The sequence below is a fragment of the Danio aesculapii genome, chromosome 11, assembly GCF_903798145.1.
Source record: "Danio aesculapii chromosome 11, fDanAes4.1, whole genome shotgun sequence".
Classification (NCBI taxonomy): domain Eukaryota; kingdom Metazoa; phylum Chordata; class Actinopteri; order Cypriniformes; family Danionidae; genus Danio; species Danio aesculapii.
Window position 1 is genome coordinate 1,308,130 of NC_079445.1, and position 26,045 is coordinate 1,334,174.

The following is a 26,045-nucleotide window of genomic DNA, read 5'->3' on the forward strand; positions in this document are numbered from 1 at the left end:
GAGCAATTTAAAGTAATGTAATTGGGTAATCTACTGTGATTTGAGTAATCTAGAGTAATCTAAGAGTAATCAATCATGTAATCTAGAATAACTTAAACTAAATAATTTAAAATAATCTAACCAAGCAATCTAGAAAAATCTAATCAAATAATCAAGAGCAAACTAGAGTAATCTACAGTGATTTAATTGAGTAATTTAGAGTTATCTAAGAGTAATCTAAAACAGTAATTAATCATTTAATATAGAGTAATGAAACTGAGCAATTTAGAGTAATCTAATTGGGAAATATAGAGTGATTTAATGGAGTAATCTACAGTAATATAACAGAGTAATCTCAAGTAATCTAATCAAGTAATCTAGAGTAACCTAGAGTAATCTACAGTGATGTAATTGAGTAATTGAGAGTTATCTAAGAGTAATCTAAAACAGTAATAAATCATGTAATCTAGAATAACAAACTAAACAACTTAAAATAATCTAACCAAGAAATCTAGAGTAATCTAATCAAGTAATCAAGAGTAAACTAGAGTAATCTACAGTGATTTAATTGAGTAATTTAGAGTTATCTAAGAGTAATCTAAAACAGTAATTAATCATTTAATATAGAGTAATCAAACTGAGCAATTTAGAGTAATCTAATTGGGTTATCTAGAGTGATTTAATAAAGTAATCTACAGTAATATAACAGAGTAATCAAGTAATCTAATCAAGTAATCTAGAGTAACCTAGAGTAATCTACAGTGATGTAATTGAGTAATCTAGGAGTAATCTAATGAAGTAATCTAGAGTAATCTAAAACAGCAATTAATCTAATAATCTAGAGTAATCAAACTGAGCAATTTAAAGTAATGTAATTGGGTAATCTACTGTGATTTGAGTAATCTAGAGTAATCTAAGGGTAATCTAAAACAGTAATAAATCATGTAATCTAGAATAATTTAAACTAAACAATTTAAAATAATCTAACCAAGCAATCTAGAGTAATCTAATCAAGTAATCAAGAGCAAACTAGAGTAATCTACAGTGATTTAATTGAGTAATTTAGAGTAATCTAAGAGTAATCTAAAACAGTAATTAATCATTTAATATAGAGTAATGAAACTGAGCAATTTAGAGTAATCTAATTGGGTTATCTAGAGTGATTTAATGGAGTAATCTACAGTGATATAACGGAGTAATCTAGAGTAATCTAATCAAGTAATCAAGAGAAAACTAGAGTAATCTACAGTGATGTAATTGAGTAATCTGAGAGTAATCTAATGAAGTAATCTAGAGTAATCTAAAACAGGAATTAATCAAATAATTTACAGTAATCAAACGGAGCAATTTAAAGTAATCTAATTGGGAAATCTACAGTGATGCGAGTAATCTAGAGTAACCTAAGAGTAATCTAAAACAGTAATTAATCATATAATCTAGAGTAATAAAGTTAAATAAATTTAGTAGAGCTTTGTATGATTACAGTTGTACTCACATTAATGTTTTGGAATGTTTGTGGTCTTAATAACAGATCATTAATAACAGAATTTCTATGTCTGGGTAAACGATCCCTTTAATGCATGTAAAGCGCAGAAGCGACTTACAGCTCCAAAGTATGGGGCCTGATGGACGACTCCTGTACCGTCATCATCACGAACATAATTATCCATCACCACAGAGAAGGCACCGGTCTCCTTACACTGAGAAAAACACAATATATCACATCAGAATCGACATCACAATGTCACACACCACGCGCATTTCTATTTCAAATTTGCAGAAATATTTGCAGTGAACATGCAGTTTTCGCCTCAATTGCATCTTCTGTTAAAAAAATCAACTTGAGCAGAAACTTCACGAAGCAGAAATCATCTTTTGAGTAATCTACTCAAGTAACCAAGAGTTATTTAGAGTACTCTGAATGAATAATCTACTCAAGTAACCAAGAGTTATTTAGAGTACTCTGAATGAGTAATCTAATCAAGTAATCAATAGTAATGTGAGTAATCTATATGATTATACTGAGTAATCTAATAGTTTAATCCAGAGTAATATAATTAAGTGATCTAATCAAGCAATTTAGAGTAATTAAACTGAGCAATCTAAAGTAATCCAAATGCTTGGTTGGATTATCCTAGATTGCTCACTTTGAAATCTGCTGGAGTAATCTAGAGGGATTTAATTGAGTAATCTAATCTATTAATCTAGATTAATGTAATCTAGAGTAATCAAATTGAGCAATCTAGAGTGAACTACCAGAGTAATCTAAAATTCTAATTTAGAGTAATTTAACATTGTGTCCTCTAGAGTAATTTAACAGTGATCTGAGTGATCTAGAGTAATCTAATTGAGTAATCCACAGTAATCCAAGTAGCCTAGAGTAATCTAATTGAGCCATCTAGAGTAATCTACTGGAGTAATCTTGAGAAATTTAGCCAAGTAATCTAATTGAACAATCTAGAATAATCTACTGATGTAATCTACAGTAATCTAATTGAGCCATCTAGAGTAATCTACTGGAGAAATCTAACTGAGTGATCTAATTGAGCTATCTAGAGTAATCTACTGGATTAATCTAGAGTAATCTAACTGAGCCATCTAGAGTAATCTACTGGAGTAATCTTGAGAAATTTAGCCAAGTAATCTAATTGAACAATCTAGAGTAATCTACTGATGTAATCTACAGTAATCTAATTGAGCCATCTAGAGTAATCTACTGGAGAAATCTAACTGAGTGATCTAATTGAGCTATCTAGAGTAATCTACTGGATTAATCTAGAGTAATCTAATTGAGCCATCTAGAGTAATCTACTGGAGTAATCTTGAGAAATTTAGCCAAGTAATCTAATTGAACAATCTAGAGTAATCTACTGATGTAATCTACAGTAATCTAATTGAGCCATCTAGAGTAATCTACTGGAGAAATCTAACTGAGTGATCTAATTGAGCTATCTAGAGTAATCTACTGGATTAATCTAGAGTAATCTAACTGAGCCATCTAGAGTAATCTACTGGAGTAATCTTGAGAAATTTAGCCAAGTAATCTAATTGAACAATCTAGAGTAATCTACTGATGTAATCTACAGTAATCTAATTGAGCCATCTAGAGTAATCTACTGGAGAAATCTAACTGAGTGATCTAATTGAGCTATCTAGAGTAATCTACTGGATTAATCTAGAGTAATCTAATTGAGCCATCTAGAGTAATCTACTGGAGTAATCTTGAGAAATTTAGCCAAGTAATCTAATTGAACAATCTAGAGTAATCTACTGATGTAATCTACAGTAATCTAATTGAGCCATCTAGAGTAATCTACTGGAGAAATCTAACTGAGTGATCTAATTGAGCTATCTAGAGTAATCTAACTGAGCCATTTAGAGTAATCTACTGGAGTAATCTTGAGAAATTTAGCCAAGTAATCTAACTGAACAATCTAGAGTAATCTACTGATGTAATCTACAGTAATCTAATTAAGCCATCTAGAGTAATCTACTGGAGAAATCTAACTGAGTGATCTAATTGAGCCATCTAGAGTAATCTACTGGAGTAATCATGAGAAATTTAGCCAAGTAATCTAACTGAACAACCTAGAGTAATCTACTGATGTAATCTACAGTAATCTAACTGAGTGATCTAATTAAGCCATCAACAGTAATCTACTGGAGTAATCTAGAATGATCTATTGAGCCATCTAGAGTAATCTAATGAGTGATCTAATTGAGCCCTCTAGAGCAATCTACTGGAGTTATTAGACAGAATAATCTAATTGAACAATCCAGAGTAATCTAGTGGAGTGTTTGCAAGTCAGATTTGCGTTTGTTATGTACCCACAGAATTACTGTTGTAATTTAATTGTAGCAGTAAGATCAGTCTGCGCTCTGAGCACTATCAGCCCAGTGAATGTGACGTATGAATCTGCAGGGACGTTTACCTTGATGAAGTACTCGAAAAGAGGCTTGTATTTTTTGCCCTTCAGGGTCTTGCCAGGAAATCTATAAAAACAAAAAAACACACTTTAACAACACTGAACTACAACAACACAGCAGTCGGAGAATTACTGAAGCAAGTGAAACAGAAGAGCATCAAAACAAACTCTCCTTGACCTTTTAGAATATAAGCGCATACGAGGGTCTGTGATTGATCAATACAGACAAAGTTTTGAGTTTACTGCTGTAAACGCTTCAATTGTTTGTTTGTTTTTAAATAGCAAACACGAATATTATTTCCAAACAATTTAAAAAACAACTCTTTTAAAATAAATTGAAAGTTAAAAAGTTGATTAGGCATGAATGTCAGAATATCTCAAAAACATTGACGATAATTGTGAGTAAAAAGTCCCAATGTGCACAAGACTTTACAGGTCTGGAACGAAATAAAGGTGAGTGAATGAATGAATGAATGAATGAATCAATTAATTGAATGATTGAATGAATAAATTACGGAATGATGTGCATGGATTAAATAAATGAATGAATAAATGAATGAATGGAGTAAGTAAGAGAATGAATGAATGAATAAATGGATGAATTAATTAATTAATGGGTAAATGGCATAAATTAATGAATGAATAGTGTGACGGATAAAATGATTAAATTAATTAAATAATTAAGTAAATGGATGGTGTGAATGCACGAGCGAATGTATGATTGAATGAATGATGTGAATGAACAAGTGAATGAATGATGTGAAAGAATGATTGAATGAATAAATGGTGTGAATTAATTATTGATTGAATTAAATTAATGAATGAATGGAGTCAATGAATGGTGTGAATGAATGAAATAAATGAATGGTGTGAATGAATGAATGAGTGAGTGAATGAATGGTGTGAATTATTGATAGAGTGTATTAAATGGATGAAGGAATGAATGAATGAAGGAATGGTGTGAATAAATAAATAGGGTGAATGATTCAAAGAAAGAATGAAGTGCCTAGATGGTGTGAATAAATGAATTAATGGTGTGAATTATTCAATGAATGAATGAATGAATGGTGTGAATGGCATAAATGAATAAACAGATGAACGATGTGAATGAATGAATAAATGATGTGAATAAATGAATGACATAAATGATTCAATGAATTAAATAAGTGACTAGATGGTGTGAATGAATGAATGAAGTGTTTTGATCAGAAAGTGCAGTGAAATCATCTCTACTTCTCTTTCCAGTCACATCGTCTCCTGCTGAAGAACATTAATCAGCAGAGCAGAGATATTAATCAATAATAGCAGTTCAGCTCAGAACTAATCCCACAATACCTCAGCTTACTGTTATCAGCACACAACACACACACACACACACACAAAGCTATAAGGATACTATGTACAAACACACAACACACACATACTGCTCAGAGGACACTACACACACACACACACACACACACACACAACACAGCTTAAAAGACACTACACACACAGACAAAAAACAGATACACACCGCTCAGAGGACACTATACTGCACACAGACACACACACTTTCCTGACATTGAAATTATACAAAATGTCCACAAAGAAAGAGTTCATATTGAGTTACAGTCCATATGTATGTATATATATGTATGTATGTATGTATGTATGTATATATATATATATATATATATATATATATATATATATATATATATATATATATATATATATATATATATATATATATATGTATGTATGTATGTATGTATGTATGTATGTATGTATGTATGTATGTATGTATGTATGTATGTATGTATGTATGTATGTATGTATGTATATATATATATATATATGTATATATATATATATATATATATATATATATATATATATATGTATGTATGTATGTATGTATATATATATATATGTATATATATATATATATATATATATATATATATATATATATATATATATATATATATATATATATATATATGTATATATATATATATATATATATACAGCACATCCTAAAAGTATGTACTCTTTTTTTTTTTTTTATGAAGATGAAGTACCTACTATTGAGTGTAAAACAGAAGAGTATGCAAACTTTGGGACAAACCACTTATCAAAATATATGTATACATGTGTGTGAACTCACCGCTCCAGAATAGTGTATTCAGAGTCTGACTTGAAGAGAGCGATGAGTCTGGCCTCCATCATGATGTAAATCTTCTGTGAGGTGTTATCTGAACACACAGAACAGACAAATATAATACATCACCGTTCACACAAAAATAATAATCCTGAATGTTTCTCCATCATCAGATCCTCACATTACGTACAAGTATGTTTATTTTACGTTCATTTTGGCATCCATTTTTAAATTAAAATTTTATTTAATTATTCACAGCTTTACATCCCAAATAAATGAGATTTTAACATATATTCACACTGAAAATGGTCAGTGTAAATTACTAAAATATCATATAATATTTGTGTTTTTCCTGTCTGTTTGATCAAATGAATGTAGTCTTCGTGAGCAAAATAAAGAAAAAATAATCAACCGACTTCAAACGTTAAACCTGTAGTTGTGAATGTAATCAGTGCAATATAATAATATTAATAATAATAATAAGCACGTTTTGTTTTAATTATAGATGAAGAGCTTATTTTGGAGACTTTTTGGACTATGTAACATTTAGAATGGAGTTAATTTGTTAATATATTCAAAATAGTGTTGTTGTTTTAAAGGATTTGGGGATGGACGGACGGATGAGATATGTATGGATGTATGTATGTATGTATGGATGTATGGATGTATGGATGTATGGATGTATGGATGTATGGATGTATGGATGGATGGATGGATGGATGGATGGATGGATGGATGGATGGATGGATGGATGGATGGATGGATGGATGGATGGATGGATGGATGGATGGATGGATGGATGCAAAAGGCATTTGCATTCATTTAGTTTTTTTAATAACAAACATTTGTGCCAAAATCAAAAACCCAGTTATCCCAGATGAATGGATGGGATATGGATGGACAAACAGGATATAGACGGACAGATGGGATTGGACGGACAGATGGATGGATGGATGGATGGACGGATGGACAGATGGATGGGATTGGGATGGAAGGGTGGTACTGGGATGGATGTGTTGAGATGGAAGGGTGGGACTGGGATGGATGTGTTGAGATGGAAGGGTGGGACTGGGATGGATGTGTTGAGATGGAAGGGTGGGACTGGGATGGATGTGTTGAGATGGAAGGGTGGGACTGGGATGGATGTGTTGAGATGGAAGGGTGGGACTGGGATGGATGTGTTGAGATGGAAGGGTGGGATTGGGATTAGATGGATGGAAAAGGCATTTGCATTCATTGAATTTTTTAATGACTTGAATAACAAGTATATGTGCCAAAATCAAAAACTTAGTTATCCAAGATGAATGGATAGGACATGGATGGACGAACAGGATATGGATGGACAGATGGGATTGGATGGACAGATGGACAGATGGGGGGATGGACAGATAGATGGATGGGATATGAATGGATGGGATTGGGATGGATGGATGGATGGATGGATGGATGGGATTAGGATAGATGTAAGGGTGGGATTGGGATGAATGGATGGATGGATGGATGGGATTAGGATGGATGGATGGGATTAGGATGAATGGAAGGATGGATGGGATTAGGATGGATGGAAGGGTGGGATTGGGATGAATGGATGGATGGATGGGATTCGGATGAATGGAAGGATGGATGGGATTAGGATAGATGGAAGGGTGGGATTGGGATGAATGGATGGATGGATGGGATTGGGATGGATGGATGGGATTGGGATGGAAAAGGCATTTCTATTTGTTTAGTTTAGACAAACTCAAATACCAGATATATGTGCCAAAGTCAAAAAGATAGTTATTCTGAGCTGAATTTTATTTTGACATTATTAAATCCTATAATTATGTGATTCAATTTAAATGTGATTGTTTAAAATGATCTGGTCAAATGCTGAAAATCTAAACATCTTGCCAACATTTTTATAAATGATTTAAATGCTGATTGTTATATATAGTTTATTATTCAATATTATTATTATTATTATTATTATTATTAATATTTTATTCTTAAAATGTTGATTGTTAAATATACTGTAAGTATTATTGATTATAACATCACAAATGCTTTGGCAGTACATTGATTTATGTATAGCACAGATCTCAGACCAGCTGAGTCATTACAGCAGCGACTCAGATGTGATGGAAAACACCCGAAAGAAGCATCTGAACAGTTTTTACCCTATAATTTATTTCTCGTTTACTGTATAAATAATTTTTTTTATCTATTTATTTATTAATTTGATTTAAAAAAAAATTATAATTTTTTGTATTAAATATTTTCAAAAAATAATTAAATACTTTAAAACTGTAATTAGAACTAAATTCCATAATGCACACAATGTAAAACTGCTTAGGCAACACTGCAACAAAATATGAAAAGAGAGAGAGAGAGAGTGAGAGAGAGAGATTTAATTCATTACTTATTATATTTACTTTTTTATTAATGTATTAATTTTATTAATTATTATTTATTTTATTCTATTGTTTATATATTTTTTATTAATTGAATAAATTCTTTTTTATTACACATTTTTTGTTCATTACTGATAAAATATAAATTATTATTATTATTATATTCCACATTGCGTACATCATTAAAAGCTCTGGCAATACTGCAACAAAACACCATTGCCAATAAAGCAACTTGAATCCTGGATTTTCATTGGTATTCAGCACGAGTCTCTCCTGCAGCAGAAGCAGAGCTGAAGAACAGCTGAACACACACAGCGCCACCTGCTGGACACTCACAACAGGGTCAGACAACACACGCACACATTTTTGCTGGAAAGACACCACAGTCAGCCATTTCCTTCCTCCACGCTGCTTTAAAGGGTAGTGTCTGTATTTTTATTATTACTGTTATTATTTTATCATTATTTTTGTATTTAGTATTAATGTTATTATTTATTTGTTTAAGACACAAGTGAGAATAGTGTGGATTTGAGCTGTTCTGTAGCCTGCGTTGTTGTTGTACGCTTAGTTTATGATGGGAAAAGGAAAGAAAATGAATAAATATATTTGTAGAGTAACAGCGTGCTGACCTTTGACCCGGACGTAGATGAGCTCTGGGTTGACGCAGAGTGCCAGGTTGCTGGGGAGGGTCCAGGGTGTGGTGGTCCAAGCGATCAAACTGACAGACGGATCCTCCAGCAGCGGGAAATTGACGATCACTGACGGGTCCTGCACATCCTGCACACACACACATTAACAACATCACACATACGAAGTACAACAACGTCTCTACTAACACAGTACACACACACACCAACAACACCTCTCGCTCACACACAGTACACACATGAACAGATACATGAACACACACACACAGCATTACCTTGTAGTTCTGATTGGCCTCAAAGTTGGAGAGCGGAGTGTTGCAGGCGGTGGAGAACGGCATCACCTTCACCCCGCGGTACACCAGACCACTGTCATACAGCTGCTTAAATACCCACCTGAACACACACACACACACACACACACACACACACACACTCAGTGCTGGTTTATTAGTACATTACAGATCTGGCGGCTCCCATAGGCGATACAAGACAGATAAAGGATGGAAATCAGCCGTGCACTGATTCAATATATACATTTATTCCTTTATTATTTATATTATGTGAACTGTTAACACTCACTTCAGTAAAATCATACAATCTTACATTTGGATCTCAGTATGTGCCCTTAAATGACATATAATTTACATACAGTATTGTCTGGTGTGTATATTTACACACATACTTTTAGGTACACCTGTCCAACATGGTAGCAACTCACTGCATTTAGGCATGTTGACATGGTCAAGACGATCTGCTGCAGTTTAAACTGAACATCAGAATGGGGAAGAAAGGGGATTTAAGTGACTGAACTTGGTTGTTGGTGTCAGACGGGCTGCTCTGAGTATTTCAGAAACTGCTGATCTACTGGGATTTTCACGCACAACCATCTCTAGGGTTTACAGAGAATGGTCCGGCAAAGAGGAAATATCCAGTGAGCGGCAGTTCTGTGGGTGCAAACGCCTTGTTGATACCAGAGGTCAGAGGAGAATGGCCAGACTGCTTCCAGCTTATAGAAAGGCAACAGTAACTCAAATAAGCACTCGTTACAACCGAGGTCTGCAGAAGAGCATCTCTGAACACACAACACGTCCAACCTTGAGGCGGATGGGCTACAGCAGCAGAAGACACACCGGGATATTCGGATGCTCGGCTCAGAATTTAACATAAGAGCATGGATCCATCCTGCCTTGTATCAGTGGTTCAGGCTGGTGGTGGGGTAATGGTGTGAGGGATATTTTCTTGGCACACGTTGGGTCCATGAGTACCAATTGAGCATGGTGTCAACACCACAGCCTACCTGAGTATTGTTGCTGACCATGTCTATCCCTTTATGAGCAGTGTCTCCATCTTCTGATGGCTACTTCCAGCAGGATAACGCACCATGTCATAAAGCGCCAATAATCTCAGACTGGTTTCTTGAACATGACCACGAGTTCACTGTTCTCAAATGGCCTCCACAGTCACCAGAGCTCAATCCAATAGAGCACCTTTGGGATGTGGTGGAACGGGAGATTGGCATCATGGATGTGCAGCCGACAAATCAGCAGCAACTGTGTGATGCTATCATGTCATCAGGAATATTTCCAGTACCTTGTTGAATCTATTCCATGAAGGATTAATGCAGTTCTGAAGGCAAGAAGAAGTCCAACCCGGTATTAGTAAGGTGTACCTAATAAAGTGGCCGGTGAGTAAAAATATATATAATTTTATACTTTTTTTTTATTCTAAGGTCTTGAAATTCTTGATTCTGATTGGCTGGAGGGTGTGCATTATTTTCGTTGAAACACACAGCTAGTTACAGTCAGGTTTGATTAATAAAATGAGCTTCTAAACATAAGTAATTACCATAGCAAATCACATGTACTGCACAGGAAACCAATGAGACAGGATATACAGAAAATTAGAAAAAATACTCGCTTATTATGCCATGTAGTTTCAATTTAAAGTCAAATCGGTATTTGCGTGTCTCTGTCTGTGTGTGTTTCAAGCAGCTCTCACCACACAGTCTCCATGAACCAGGGGTAGAGAGTCTTATAGTCGTTCCTGAAGTCAATCCAGCGCCCCATCCGCCTCACAGAGTTCTGCAATAATAATAATAATTAATCAATAACAATTAGTGGCTTGGAGAAAGGACTTCTACATTACATTTGGGGCGGATTAGGAACAGTTTGAAATGAAAACTTGAGCAATTTGACAAAATCTGGCATCCTGTTATCTGTTACCTTGACAAAAACCTTATGGACTGAAGCATCATTTTCATTCATTCATTCGTTTTCCTTCGGCTTAGTCCTTTATTTATCAGGGGTTGCCACAGTGGAATGAACCGCCAACTATTCCAGCATATGTTTTACGCAGCGGATGCCCTTCCAGCTGCAACCCAGTAATGGGAAACACTCATTCACACACATGCTCTACGGCCAATTTAGTTAATCAACTTCCCTATAGTGCATGTGTTTGGACTGTGGGGAAAACCGGAGCACCCAGAGGAAACCCACACCAACACGGGGAGAACATGCAAACTCCACACAGAAACACCAACTGACCCAGATGGGACTCGAACCAGCGACCTTCTTGCACAGCGCTACCACTGAGCCACCATTATCACATTCGCAGAAAAACTAAATATGGCCGTCCTTAATGCTAACAGTGTTCAGAAACTACAGTAACTATGTTTTGCTCTTAGTTTAGAGAAACAAACACACACATGCACAACCACACACACACACACACACACACACACACACACACACACACACGTACCTCCCACTCATCAGCATATCTCATGACGATGCTCCGGCACTGTTTGTTGTACTCCTCGATGCCCATCTTCATCACATCCTCGGGTCCTTTGATGTTCAGAGATTTATCGATCTCATACTCCTGAAGAACAACAACAATCACAGACTTTACTAGACGCATTTGGACCAGTTGTAGAAGACTCAACACAATGTTAAAACACTTTATACACCGCAAACAAAGGCTTTTCTCACTTGTTTCTAATCCAAATATCTAAAAATTCTTAAATCAGGAAGCATTTTCTAGACAAGCAAGAATTATCGTCTTGTTTTCAGAAATAATCAGTCAAAATTAAGTCAGTTTTTCCTTAAAAAGGTGCTCCAGGGTGTATTTTTAAGGCATAGTTGTGTTTATAAGATGCAAAGCGATGTGTGCTCATGCTTATTTTTTTCATATATCTTACTTTAATTATATACAGCTACTCAGCTAACATGAAAACGACTGTCATATTTCCTAGTTCCTCCGATAGGACAGCCCTCAAGAGGCTCTGATTGGTCAACTAACATAATGTGCTGTTTTTCACAGATCAGCTCCACGTCACCAGAAAGCGTCAAGTCCAGTCATGCCTCTACTAGCACGTGCTGTGCCTCTGCTGTGTAAACACTATCAGTCAGTGTAGCCGTGTCAGTTTGAGCCTGAATCAGACAGAAAATGAAGCGCACACACAGCTGAACCTCACGCCTGCTGTCTGAAATAACATCTGACAAGTGTCTTTCACATATATTGGGTTATAATCTTAAAAGTTAGTTATTTGAGATGTAGAACGCAGGGAAAGCGTTCGCATAGAGAGACTCTGCAGCGCTGCTGAAGATTGTGGCTGTTTACAGCGGTTTGATGGATAAATATGAGCTTGCAGCTAAATTGTTAGCGGTGCCAAACAGCATTTCCCATTGTTTACATCCTTGTTTACGTCCTCGCTACAACATACCGTTAACGCTAGATCAATTTAAACAAATAATACACTTACAGGTCGTGGCTCACAATCCACAGCTTGGTCTATTATGGTTGGAGCTGCTCCTCCTTTCAGCTGAATCCAGCACTGAACTGGGAGAGATTCTGGAAGCTGTCCTTTGTCAAATGCTAGCTATATATTTTTATAATTCTCTGGAACATAATTAAATTAAATTGTAAGCACTTCTCTCTTTGTGTGGTGTCCTTTGGAAGGCCAAATACAGAAACAGAAGAAGCTCTGTGGAAATAGCAGCGTTTGGACGCCATTTTAGCTTTCTCTGCTACATTACAGCCCCTCTGGCCACGCCCCTTCCCTGAGCAGTGTGAATGCATGTAACCTGAAGCGTTTGTGATCTCACTAGCCCGAATGTACTTTTTTTTTTGTAGTCCCCAAACTTCGTCTGCTGTAGGCTTTGCTAAGCTAACTCTGTAAAAGCCAATGTCTCTCTTTGGATTGAACTTTGAGTGGATTATTTCCCTCCCCCACTGGCAGATTATTTTGCTTATTTTAAGGAAAAACTCACTTCATTTTGACTCATTATTTCTGAAAACAAGACGTTGTTTTGGACTTGTCTAGAAAATGCTTCTTGATTTAAGAATTTTTAGATATTTTGGCTAGAAACAGGACAAATACTCTTCTTTTTTGCAGTGTAACACCATTTCTCCCGCTCTTTAAGACGATTTAGATCTTTCTTTTTCTCTGTTTTCTCACCACCGGCAGGCCGTGGCAGTCCCAGCCGAAGCGGCGCTCCACGTGGAAGCCGTTTTGATGAGCGAATCGCGTCACGATGTCCTTGATGGTTCCTGCCAGAATATGACCATAGTGAGGCAGACCTGTGGCGAAGGGCGGCCCGTCGTAGAACGTGAACCTGGACGAAAACACAGAGTGAGAGACAGAGAGTGTGTATATATATGTGTATATATATATATATATATATATATATATATATATATATATATATGTGTGTGTGTGTGTGTGTGTGTGTGTGTGTGTGTGTGTTTGTATGCATGTAAGTGTGCAAGTGTGTCTGTGTATTTGTTTGTATGTATCCATGCATATATGTGTGTTTGTACGTGTGTGTGTGTGTGTCCGCATGTATGCAAGCAGTAAGGTGTGTTAATGTATGTGTGTGAATGAGTGAGTGCACATGTGTGTTTGTATGCGAGATTGTGTTTGTGTATTTGTGTTTTTTTGTATGTATGTGTGCATATGTGTGTTTGTATGCGTGCATATGCGTGTGTGTTTGTATGTTTGTATGCGTGTATATATGCACAGGTGTGTGTTTGTATATGCGTGAGTGTGCATGTGTTTATGTATGGTGTGTTTGTATGCATGTGTTTGTATGTATGCATGCATATGTGTGGGTGTTTGTATGTGTACAAATGTGTGTATGTATGCACGAGTGTGCATGTATGTGTGTGCATGAGTGAGTGAAAGTGCATGTGTTTACGTATGCGTGTTTGTATGCATGTGCGTTTGTATGCATATTTTTTTGTATGTATGCGTGCATGTGTGTTTGACCGTGTGTGTATGTATGTATGTATGCATGCATGCGAGTGTGCGTGTGTATTTGTGCGCGTGTGTGTGTATATGTGCAAGTGTGTGTGTGTGTGTGTGTGTGTGTGTGTGTGTGTGTGTGTGTGTTATTCACCTGGGCCGGCTCTTTGACTGCTTCAGACACTCCTGGAAACAGTCGTTCTTCTGCCAAAACTGCAGGATTTGCTCCTCCTCAGTGGGGAAGTGGATGGACTCTGGCACTGCTTCCACCATGATGACTGCAATTAATCCCAGCCACAGCAGAACTCAAACCACTGCTCTCTTACATTCACTATATATATATATATATATATTTCTTTAATTTTACAGGTCAAAGAATAGTGAATATCATCCATGTTGACCATAATTTCCAGAAGACAGACACTAAAGTTTAAATTACATTTACATGCATGAATTTAAAATACAATATACATATTTATAGTCATATTAATATAAATATTAAATATAATAATAGTTTTTATGTCCAAAACTCTTGTCAGTCATATTTAGGTCAAGAATAATTTGATGAAACATTAAACTGAACGTTGACCAAAATACTCAGATTTTACACACACGCACATACGCGCACACACGCGCACACGCACACACACACATATATTTGAATAAGTACAGCTCAGAATTAGTGCTGGGCGAACATCATTTGCATCCAAAAATAAAAGCTTGTTTTGACATAAGTGTGTGTGTGTGTGTGTGTGTGTGTGTGTGTGTGTGTGTGTGTGTGTGCTGTAAATATTTATTGTGTACATATGAATACACACATGCATGCATCTATTTGAGAAAATGTTTATTTTTAGACACATAATATTTATGTACATGATACAAATATACATACATTAAAATGTCTATACTATAAATAAAACTATAAACGTGTGTATAGTTTTGTTTCTATGTGTGTGTGTATCACATATAGACCATTTTGAGGGATGTAAACAAAAGCAATGGTCCCAACGTATTTCCTGTTCTACATTTTTAATTTCCACAGCTTCCCAGAATCCAAAAAGAGCCACATATTGATAAATAATGCTATGATAGCGGTTTCAACATGTTATGATTGAACTGTCTCTTGATTCAGTTATGAAATAGTTTAATAACAAGCAGGAAATGTTCATGGGCCGATGACACGACCACATTAAAATGGTCTATACATAATAAATATATACAATACACACATATCATATGTCAAAACAAACTTTTATTTTGGATAGCGGTTCATCTTTACCCAGCACTATCACAGAATTCATTTCCACAAATATATCTCTTACACAGAACGATGATGGTGCATATTTTCACTAATATATTGACAATTTATCTTCACTAAAGTTATGCGGATCATTAAAGTAAATACTTCACATTAAACATCTATTTGACATTAGGCTAAATAAGATCACACTAGTAAGTTTAACTAGTAAGTTATATATATATATATATATATATATATATATATATATATATATATATATATATATATATACACACACACACACACACACACTATTTATATATATATATATATATATATATATATATATATATATATATATATATATATAGTTATATATAACATTACATAATAACAGAGCTGAAAGTGTGTTTTAAGTATATTTAGAGCACTGAATTAACATCATAGTGTTGTAATATCTGTGTTGTACTGCATAAACAGATTAAAGTAATGATCTGAGAGTCAAACTGACTGATATATGTCAATTCTGTCAATCATACAGGCTCATAAGCTGATTAATAATAGTTTATTATTAGACAGTATCAGACTACAGTTATGCAGCAGGAGCTACAGTCTCAGCTAGCAGCCAATCATCGAGTTCGACTGTATATGAGCGAGTCTATAAACACAAAGCAGGCAGTGTGCGTGTGGATATATACGTGTGTGTGCCTGTAAAGTTATATATGTGTGAGTGTGTTTGAGAAAGTTTTATGTAAAAATGAAGTGTCAGATCTCACTCACATGCTGGCCGTCGCCGGTGAACAGAGACAGCGGAAATGATGCAACTGACTGAAACGCCTGCGCTACCGCACAAAATGCAAGCCGAAATTTACATAATAAAAGCCACATGGGAACGCTCTTTTATTTAAGTTTCATTGATCATAATGTTGTGCATTACTTTCAGACTTAATAAAAAAAGCTTTTAAAAATCACATATATGTTAAGATTTTACTATCTTCCTTTGACTTCTCTTGAAATTATGAATATCATCTCAACACGTTGAAGGGACAGTTCACCCAAAAATATAATTTCCTCCTTATTTACTCACACTCGAGTGGTTGTAAACATGAGGTTTTTATTTCTGTTCAACACAAAACAAGATATATTGAAGAAAAATGGAAAAAACAGCGATTGACTCTTATAGTGGTTTGTTTCTGTATATCAATTTCGGCTTTATCCAGCATTATTCAGAATATTATTTTGTGTTCAACATGAGAAAGAAACACATAATAGTTCAGAACCACTTGAGTGTGAGTAAATAATGATGATTTTTTAATGTTGGGGCGAACTGTCCCTTTAACTGGTAATGATGACGCCAATAAAATGAAATAAAAATAAAAGTCCTGTCATGCGCGTGATAACATAGACTTTGTAATGGATACCTATCTGTTATAATGTCTACGTGTGATAACCTTGTAAATGTGAGCATGAGCTCATTCCAGCAGGAGAATGTTTTTGGTCAGCATTATTTTTATGATCGGTATGATCTGATGAAGCCCTGAGCGAGTCACGTGGTCACCTGCGCTGATGAAAAGGGATACAGCAGGGAGTTAACGAGATTTATTTATATTATTTAATAAATTACCCATTAATTGTATTTTATTAACGTCTACCCCTACCCCTACCCTCACAGTAATTTAAAAACAGTAATTATGTCGAGTATTATTCATATTATTTATTAAGTTAACTATTAAATTGTATTTTATTAACGCCAAACCCATCCCAACCCTTAACAGACCCCTCACACTAATGTAAAAATATTCAGTATTGTTGTACAGTGTCACAAAAAAGGCGTTATAGGTATGCTCATCCACCGCGATCTCGCAATCAAAAAGCAGTGAAGTCTAGACAGGATACAGCATATTCACACAGCATAGTTTTTGTCACACATTAAAACAACAAGTACTGTTTTATATTAATGTGATGAGTAGGTTTAGCCGTTAATAAAACACAATTAATGGAAAACTGTATAAATATTGACTAATTATTAATAATTATCTTTTACAGTAGGCCGTAGCTGTATCTCTTCTAGACAAATAAAACTCCATAACCCTGCACAGAGCGTTCAGAACGTCCCATATGGTCTAGCGGTTAGGATTCCTGGTTTTCACCCAGGCGGCCCGGGTTCGACTCCCGGTATGGGAATGCAATTTTATTTACAGTCTTCGCCAAAACACACGCTCGTAATAGTTCCAGCAGTGCTTGCTTGTCCGTGATTTTACTCACACAAAAGGAATAGTCCTGTTCAGAGTGCGAATTACAGGGGGGTTTAATAATTAACACTTGTTTCACCCCCAATCTCGTCAAAACAATATGTATGGGGGTCAACACTTGAATAAATTTATCCGATCTGTATCTTAAAACATTATATCAATAATTAAAATAATAGATAATATAAACATTTGACAGCCCCTATAATGGGTTATACCATTGTGAGTGTATAATCGCGCCAGTCAGTCCATGTGCGAGAACAAACCAATTTAAAAAGAGCCCCGGATGTAGAGCGACGATGGACGCTGTAATTGTTCTCAAGACATTTTCTTGTAAAATAGGAATTTGTGTCTACATATAGCCTAAAAATAAAGTCCAATTAGTTGCATAGTTTGTATAATTTGACCCACAGTAACCACTGAAATAGCTAAGCAAAAGTTAGCTAAATATATACACAAAATATCCCTCAAAACAGTGAAAACCCTAATAAATCTTAATAAACTAGATGTAATTTAAATAAATACACAAATTTGATTCACTGAAGCATAACACACAAACATTACCAAAAAATGTACCATACGACCATCAATAATTCGCAAAAGCAAATATATTAAACATTTTGAACAGCACTTATTTCACGCATTATAAACTCCATAATATAACATATTTTTGTATCTATATATCTCTACATATATATCTATCTATCTATCTATATATATATATATATATATATATATAAATAAAACTGCAAATGTACTTAAGACTATTTTAGTAGGTAATCCGTATTGCGTTTCAGTAAAACAAAATAATAGAGCCTGTCATCAAACCCTTCAGTAGTTTATTATCACATTATATTATTTATCGCATCTATTATTTTTATTACAAATACCGTTTTTAAATGTGTAAAATTTGAGAACACCTACTCTCAGAACTGCAGGCATTTACCTGCTGCATTGGTCTGTCAACAGTATATTATTTACACAATTATCAGCTAAATCGTTTCCTACATTTTACACTGCTTTTTACAAATATTTTAAATTACAGTGTTAGTTTTGTTTCTACGTATGTGTGTGTGTCACATATACATAAATATACACGATACACACTGTTAAAACAATCTCTTATTTTGGATAGCGATTAATCTTCAGTCCCAGAATTCATTTTGATAAATATATCTCTCGCACAGAATGATGATCGTGCATATGGTCACCAATGTTTAGACGTTTTATCTTCACTAAAATTGTGAATCCCTAAAGTAAATCATTGAGTTCTGTCAGCAATATTATTATATATTATTTGCACAAGTATCATCTAAATTGTGGCCCATAAGCGGTCAAAATGGACAAATATGATTCAGTTTCCGACATTTTACACATCTTTAAATATTCTTCATGTATAACTGGGTTCAAAATGACCCAAACACTACCATTTATAAAATGCAATGATTCCTTTAGAAACAGCTGCGATAAGTTAAATATTAGGAGGATCTTAAATCATTTGCAAAGTTTTCATCCATTATAAATGTGCAGAAATGTCAATCCTGCATGGTATAATTCAACTTCCCTCATGCGAGTTCAGATCGTCAGCTTTACACTGATCAGAGAGAGATCAGACACAGACTCGTTCTCAAAGCATGGCTTTATTGTGTAGAAATCATCATCTGTACACTGGAGACTCCGCAGGTCTTTCCTCTATTTGGACGCCTCTTTCCTTGCGATGGTCTTCGCGCCCTTCTTGTTGTGTTTCTTGGCAAAGCGCATGTTCCTCAGGAATTTGGGATCCACCTGTTACAGAGAACATGCACTGAAATCATCCTGCACAGGGTTAAAATCATGCACAAACAGGGTTTATACATCTTAACCTCAAACTCAAGGACTTTCCAGGTACAATAGCTTCAAATTTAAGCACTTAGGCCCAATCCCAGTTCTACTCATCCCTGGATTTGCACATTCAGGTGGAGTAGGGGTGTCTCAATTGCCTTTAGCTTAAAGGCGTACGGCAAGTGCTAGACAGCCCTTGAAACTGAGTTTTTTCAGGATTACACTAAAAACCAAGGGGATCAGAATACACCAGCAACACGGCTGCACACGCGAGTCAGAAAACGCACAAGTTAGTATTTTTGAGCATTAAGAATATTAAAGCAAACCAGCACATGCTTTAATACATTCATAACAGCAGTTTCTGAAATACTCAGAGCAGCCCGTCTGGCACCAACAACCATGCCACGTTCAAAGTCACTTAAATCCCCTTTCTTGCCCATTCTGATGCTCGCTTTGAGATCGTCTTGACCATGTCTACATGCCTAAATGCATTGAGCTGCTGCCATGTGATTGGCTGATTACAAATGTGCGTTAACCAGCAGCTGGACGGGTGTACCTAATAAAGTGGCCGGTGAGTGTATAATCCACAATAATAACTCCTGTTCAGTAATCCCACAACATACTTTCACATCTGACGCTCGAATACCCTGTCAGAAAAGTCTAGCGCATGGGTGTCCAAACTCGATCCTGGAGGGCCGGTGTCCTGCTGCGTTCAGCTTCAACACACCTGCTCGGAAGTTTCTAGTATATCTAGTAAGAGCCTGATTAGCTGCTTCAGGTGTGTTTGATTAGGGTTGGAGCTAAACTCTCCAGGATCAGGTCTGGACACCCCTGGTCTAGTGGCTGGGAATGAGCGCCTTAAGCTGCGGTCACACCGGGCTTTGTGTGTGCGAAATTCTGTCGTGCGGCGCTGAGAAAAGGGGCGGGATTAAACATGATGATGAGAAATTAAAAAAAGCGAGCGATTGCTCCATGCTTTAAATTTTTTGTTCAGAGGTCCTGTTTTGATCCTCGATTGGTCTCACACAGTCAAGTGATGCGATTTTGCAGGTCAGAGTTCACCAAGCTTGAACTTTGCACCGCAGAAACTTGACGCATGACCCTGCGTTTCTGGTCTGACGCATTCGCGTGCGTATGAATGGAAGTCTATAGGAGGAAAAGTCAAGTGTGACCGCAGCTTTACTGTGTCTGCTGTAATGTTTTCTTGTGTTTCCATCGATGAATATGGCGGCAGTGTAAATGCATGACAGTTTCAAACTTATTATATCGTTATGATAACATGATATCGTCGCCTTCTGTGATTTCCTGACGATAAACACCAAATAATAATGCAACTGGAATAACTACAGCAGTCGCCGATCTCATATGAAGAGATCGCAATGACATTTGACGTGTGAAGGTGCCGTCCCATTTCTTAAGGGGAAATTCTAAGCGAGTTCAAGTTGTACGGAGTATTAATTAAATTACCTGATAAACTGACATTTTTAAACATCTACCCTAATCCCAACAGTGAAAGTACTGCAGAAAGATTAATTGTTATACAGCGTCACAAAAATGATGCTATATTGACACGTGATCCGCATCTGTATGCTACGTAGCCTTCAACGCTTGACGTCAGATCTAGCAGGAATTTTATGGATTGCATGAACTACACAGCACCCAGATATGCCCCGTCCACTTCTTCCCATTGGCTTTTAATATGATCTCAACCACTCTCACTGGCAGAGCCGTGAGAAAAACTAAACACTACTGGCTGTTCTACTGTAGAGGGGAGGAGCTACACTATGTCCCGCCCTCTCTTCGTGTTTCAGTAGAGATTACGTCAAACACTGAATAAAAAGACGCACATTTCAAAGCACTTCACAGGACCTTTAACTTCATTTACTGCACTTCCCTGCGATATCATATTGCTAGCGGTGGGCAAAGCGAGGCTTCATGAAACACTGAAACAGTCGGAGCAAATGTGTCGAAGCTTCGAAACGTTTCAAAACCCCACTCTACAGTGACACCTAGTGGTCATTTATGCATTGCACTGGAACAGCTTCAGCAAAGAACAGTTGAGCAGATTGAGGTATTAAACCCAAACTCTGTAGGAATGAACCCTCAAGTGATATAGTGGAGTGGTTAGGGTTCTTGACTGCCATGCGGGGATTGTTGGTTCGAATCCAGGCTAATACAGCTGTTTTGAAATGCTTTAATATCAGTTTGAGATGCTTTGTTCGTGCATCGTTCGGTTTTAACATTGGTCTGACATCTGAATAAACACTTCGTGAATAATTATGGCTTGTTTTGGTCATAAAACAGAGCTGTTGATAGATCAGATACAGTTGTGGACAGAAGTTAACAAGAATTATTTATATTATTCATTAAATTTCCCATTTATTGTATTTTATGAACGTCTACCCCAACCATCATAGTACTGTAAAAATAATTATTGTTTTACAGTTACGAAAATGATGCTAAATTGATGGCGTATCTGCAGATGTATCCTATCTAGACTACACTATAACAGTAACATGATTAAAATACATAAAATCATGATTTTGGAGTATTTGTACAAGTCAGCAATCGAAACCAAGTCATTTGAAGTCTGTAACAAGACGCACATGGACAGTCCACTAGGCCAGTGTTTCCCAACCCTGTTCCTGGAGGCACACCAACAGTACATATTTTGGATGTCTCCCTTTTCTGACCCATTCGTGTCAGGTTTTGGGGTCTTTTCTAATGTTCCGCTGAGTTGATTCAGGGGTGTTTGATTAGGGAGAGGTTGAAAATGTGTACTGTCGGTGTGCCTTCAGGAACAGGGTTGGGAAACACTGCACTAGGCCATACGAGACAGAAATGTTCAACCGACCCTGTCAGTCAAATGCAGATTCTCCAGGTTTCGAAACGCTTCTGAACTAATCAATGCTTTGAATCGCTTTAGTCATGTGACCAGGTGTTTCGGATCATGCTTCGGTACAGTGTTTCGAAACACTTGCGCTTTGGGATCTCGACACCATGTCGAAACGTCAGTTTCACGTCAGCCATCCCTAGATATCGCACAGCTATGTTTCAATACATCGTGCAGGCCTACTGCAGACATAGAGGAAAAGAGTTTAAGTGTCTCTTACCCCTTTGAGAGACTCGTATCTCTGAGATCGTGGCTTCTTGATGCCATTTCTGTGCCACTTACGAGCTGCAAAAACACAAACACAGAGTCAGTAAACGCTCACCACACACACAGACAGACAGACAACTAGGATAAACTAGTTGGATTTATAGCCGCACATTTGGACTTTTTTACTTAATATAACTTCAGAGAAATATTATTTGCAAATTCTAAATAGTGAAATCACATTATCAGCCAATGAATATCAAAGTACCACATTGTTCACAGTCAATTAAATAGCGCTAATGTTAATTGAAAGTCATATAAAGTCATATTTACATGCCATTTCAGACCGAATATTCAAAGTATAGCGTAATAAACAATATAGAGAGCCTGAAAAGGTGTCACTGCTCAAAAATGAACGAATATACAAATATAAAACCAACTTTACCTGAATATTCAGTGAAAATTGAGTCATTAATGTTGCTTTCAATTGGTGTAAAGTTGGTTTTATTTTCGCACATTTAGACTTTCTACTTAATGATTAAGAAAAGTGCAAATTCTAAACCGTGAAATCACATTATCAATGACTATCAAAGTACAATATTATTCACAGTCAGTTAAATAGGGCTGATGTTGTTTTGAAGTCATATCTACAGCCATTTCAGACCCATTATTCAAAGTAGCACAATAAACGATATAGAGAGCGTCACACTGATGTCAATGTTCAGAAACGAACGAATACAAACCCAACTTAACCTCAATATACTTACACTGGTTGTGTGTGGTGTGGTTCTTGGACTTGGCCATTTCTGATCACCGTCTGCAAAAATAAAAACAGCAACACACACATTTAGTACAAGAGCAAGTTACACACAAAGAGCTGTGCAATACGACACATTTTAAACCACAATACACATGCTGATAACGACATGCATCACAATATAGTGCATTTAAAGTAAATTAAATTCAATTAGTTTATAATTATACTCATTAAATGAACATGACGAGTTTTATTTCCTCTTTAAAGTATATACTTAAATATGAGATTTTTAGTACTTCAGAGCAAAATGTTTGATCTTGAAAGCAGAAATATTCAATAAAATGTGATTAAATGTGTTCAAAAGGTTAAATACATTTATAAAATGCTAAATGTAAATTAAAAGTTTGTCTGCATGCTTATTGTTGCGTGTAAAAGTGCATATTATGGAAAAGTATTACAGTAAACTACATATTTTACATTACAAAATAAACGATGAAGAACCAGCATAATTTGCAACGATATACTTTAATCTGAAAGATATACATCATCATACACTTACAAAAACAAAATACACGCCTGTTTGCCGCTGTATTTACTAATTAAACTACCTGATTTTAGATATCGATTCATTTTTAGCCCAGCATATATGTAAATGGTACATTAGCGCAATGCTAAAGGCGCCGGTAACCATACCGTTTTAATCACTGAATCGTAACAGTTCGGACTCACTACCGCACATTAAGAGTAGCTGACGCGTCACTCTACTCAATACAGAATTTATATTTCAACAACACTTGATGACTATTGAGGATTAATTCAGATTTTATAAAAGCCCGGAGATCATCTCCATACCTGCCACACGAAGCGCAGAACAACCGGAAGAGAGAGAGAAAGGGGGCATTGCTGGAGATAAGAGTCCCCCCGCCGGATGCTCAGCCAACATGTAAACAAAAAGACTTTTATTAACATTAACGTCTCTTTTTCTTTTTTCGACGTAATTAATATATGATCAGTAAATATACTTAAGCATTAATTTAGTTGTTCAAGTGTGAAACGAGATGAAAATCCGCTTGCAATACTGGAGTAAAATAAATACATCATTTAATGCAGTGCTTCTTGAACATTCTGAGACCCTATTTACATCGTATATCAATCAGGCAGTGAAGATCAGTGATTAAAAAAACAGACCTTAAAAGTGGCGATTTAATAACGATATACAGTTCAACGGAAGCTCTGTAAATTAAAAGTCTTTCTGTGTCACGCAGCCCTACTGTAAACTATTAATTTGTTGAGTGGTTAACCAATGCTAACAATGTAACTTGTCAGATATGCTAGATTATACCTGAAATTGCATTTAAATAAAAAGTACTGCACAATTATGAACTAAACTGAACATAAAAGTTCTCAGTCACACTTTGTTGATGAAAGAGGCTTCAGACAAATTCATTGAGAAATACAGTATTAATATTTCAAACAGTATGAACAAGTTGTTTACATAATGACAAAATAAGAATGCTCAAAATGTATGCATAATGTCAACACAGGCTCATTGTGAAAACGTACCCCCGTATACATTTCTGGAGAGCGCAAATTATGTAGCCAGAGCTACGTATGATGCCACAGACGGCTTCTGTTTCTTTTCACGCTACCAGCTGAACGCTTACCTCCATGTGGACGGCTTTTCCGCTGTTAGCAGTTTGCCCAGTAGCTCACCGTGTACGTCAGCAGACTTAAGATGCAGAGAGAAGCTGACCGTGACGAAGGAGTTCAAGAAAGCAGGTAAAACATAAAATAAAACAAGTAAATAACAGGGTGAAATTGTGATAAGATCTGAAAACATGGTAAAAAAACATCAGTGCTTTGGAAAACACTGTCGGAAGGGTTTAGGAAGGATGACGGTGGGTCAGTCAATCAGTCGACAGCGGCCTCTGGTGAGATCAGCAGGCGCAAATGGCACTCGCAAGAGAAATCTGAGATCTGAAAAAGCGTACACAGCGGCCTCTGCTGGATCAGGAAATCAAAAACTGCAAAAACGTACCTCCTGGGACGTAAATGGCGCTCCCCAGAAATGTATACAGGGGTACGTATCCATAATGAGCCTGGGTTGCATGATGTTACAAAATACAACTTCCATATGAAAATAATGATACATCAACATGACAAACAAATCTGTACCCCGAGAAGAGCTAAAGATGCTTACATTCATACAATAAACCCTGAAGCAACACTGAAATGTCATTACATTTGATGGAAAAAAGCAAAATTTACAGTATTTAATTAATCATTCTGCTGCTGCTCCAATGGTGGTCAAAATAACCTTTTTATTTTAGGGAATATACATATGCTATCAAATGTCCAACGTGTAATCATTATAGTTATGAATCAGGAATGTTTTGAAGCACTTCATATGGTGTTTTTAAAAGAAGTCGCTATAGGCAGATTATTGCTGAATAAGTACAACGTTTAAAGTGAGTGTGAGTTTACATTACAAGTACCAAAACGGTTACCAAAATTTGCACCATTCTGATGAAATCCATTTTTGACA

The 26,045-nt window shown here is 36.0% G+C and overlaps 2 protein-coding genes and 1 non-coding gene across 5 annotated transcripts in view; 1 reads left to right on the top strand and 2 right to left on the bottom strand.

Moving 5' to 3' along the window:
- iars1 (isoleucyl-tRNA synthetase 1) overlaps positions 1-16,414 on the bottom strand; it is a 72,393-nt gene extending 55,979 nt beyond the window's left edge. Inside the window, exons 1-10 of one of the 2 annotated variants that reach the window (XM_056467808.1) lie at positions 16,357-16,414; positions 14,491-14,614; positions 13,551-13,707; positions 11,852-11,971; positions 11,090-11,172; positions 9,367-9,484; positions 9,074-9,221; positions 6,058-6,145; positions 3,912-3,972; positions 1,584-1,679 (exon numbers count right to left, since the gene is read on the bottom strand). In XM_056467808.1, coding sequence (XP_056323783.1) covers positions 1,584-1,679; positions 3,912-3,972; positions 6,058-6,145; positions 9,074-9,221; positions 9,367-9,484; positions 11,090-11,172; positions 11,852-11,971; positions 13,551-13,707; positions 14,491-14,609 — 990 coding nt within the window. In that variant the 5' untranslated portion in view covers positions 14,610-14,614; positions 16,357-16,414. Of the gene's footprint in view, positions 1-1,583; positions 1,680-3,911; positions 3,973-6,057; positions 6,146-9,073; positions 9,222-9,366; positions 9,485-11,089; positions 11,173-11,851; positions 11,972-13,550; positions 13,708-14,490; positions 14,638-16,356 lie in introns of those variants that run through there. The other variant, XM_056467807.1, reaches the window with a different exon arrangement.
- Positions 16,415-17,688: 1,274 nt separating this feature from the next.
- trnae-uuc (transfer RNA glutamic acid (anticodon UUC)) lies at positions 17,689-17,760 on the top strand. The gene has a single exon. It is a non-coding gene; the product is annotated as a tRNA-Glu (tRNA).
- A 1,686-nt stretch (positions 17,761-19,446) lies between these two features.
- Positions 19,447-24,413, bottom strand: rpl29 (ribosomal protein L29). Of its 2 annotated transcripts, none has more exons than XM_056468105.1 (4): positions 24,353-24,413; positions 23,511-23,560; positions 22,760-22,824; positions 19,447-19,610 (listed from the first exon to the last, which is right to left on the bottom strand). In XM_056468105.1, the coding sequence occupies exons 2-4, from the start codon at positions 23,545-23,547 to the stop codon at positions 19,518-19,520; spliced, it is 195 nt and encodes a 64-aa protein (XP_056324080.1). In that variant the 5' UTR covers positions 23,548-23,560; positions 24,353-24,413; the 3' UTR covers positions 19,447-19,517. The 2 variants fall into 2 exon arrangements, with proteins under 2 accessions (XP_056324080.1, XP_056324081.1); XM_056468106.1 differs by having other exon boundaries at positions 23,511-23,563; positions 24,353-24,402.
- Between the last annotated feature and the right edge of the window lie 1,632 nt (positions 24,414-26,045).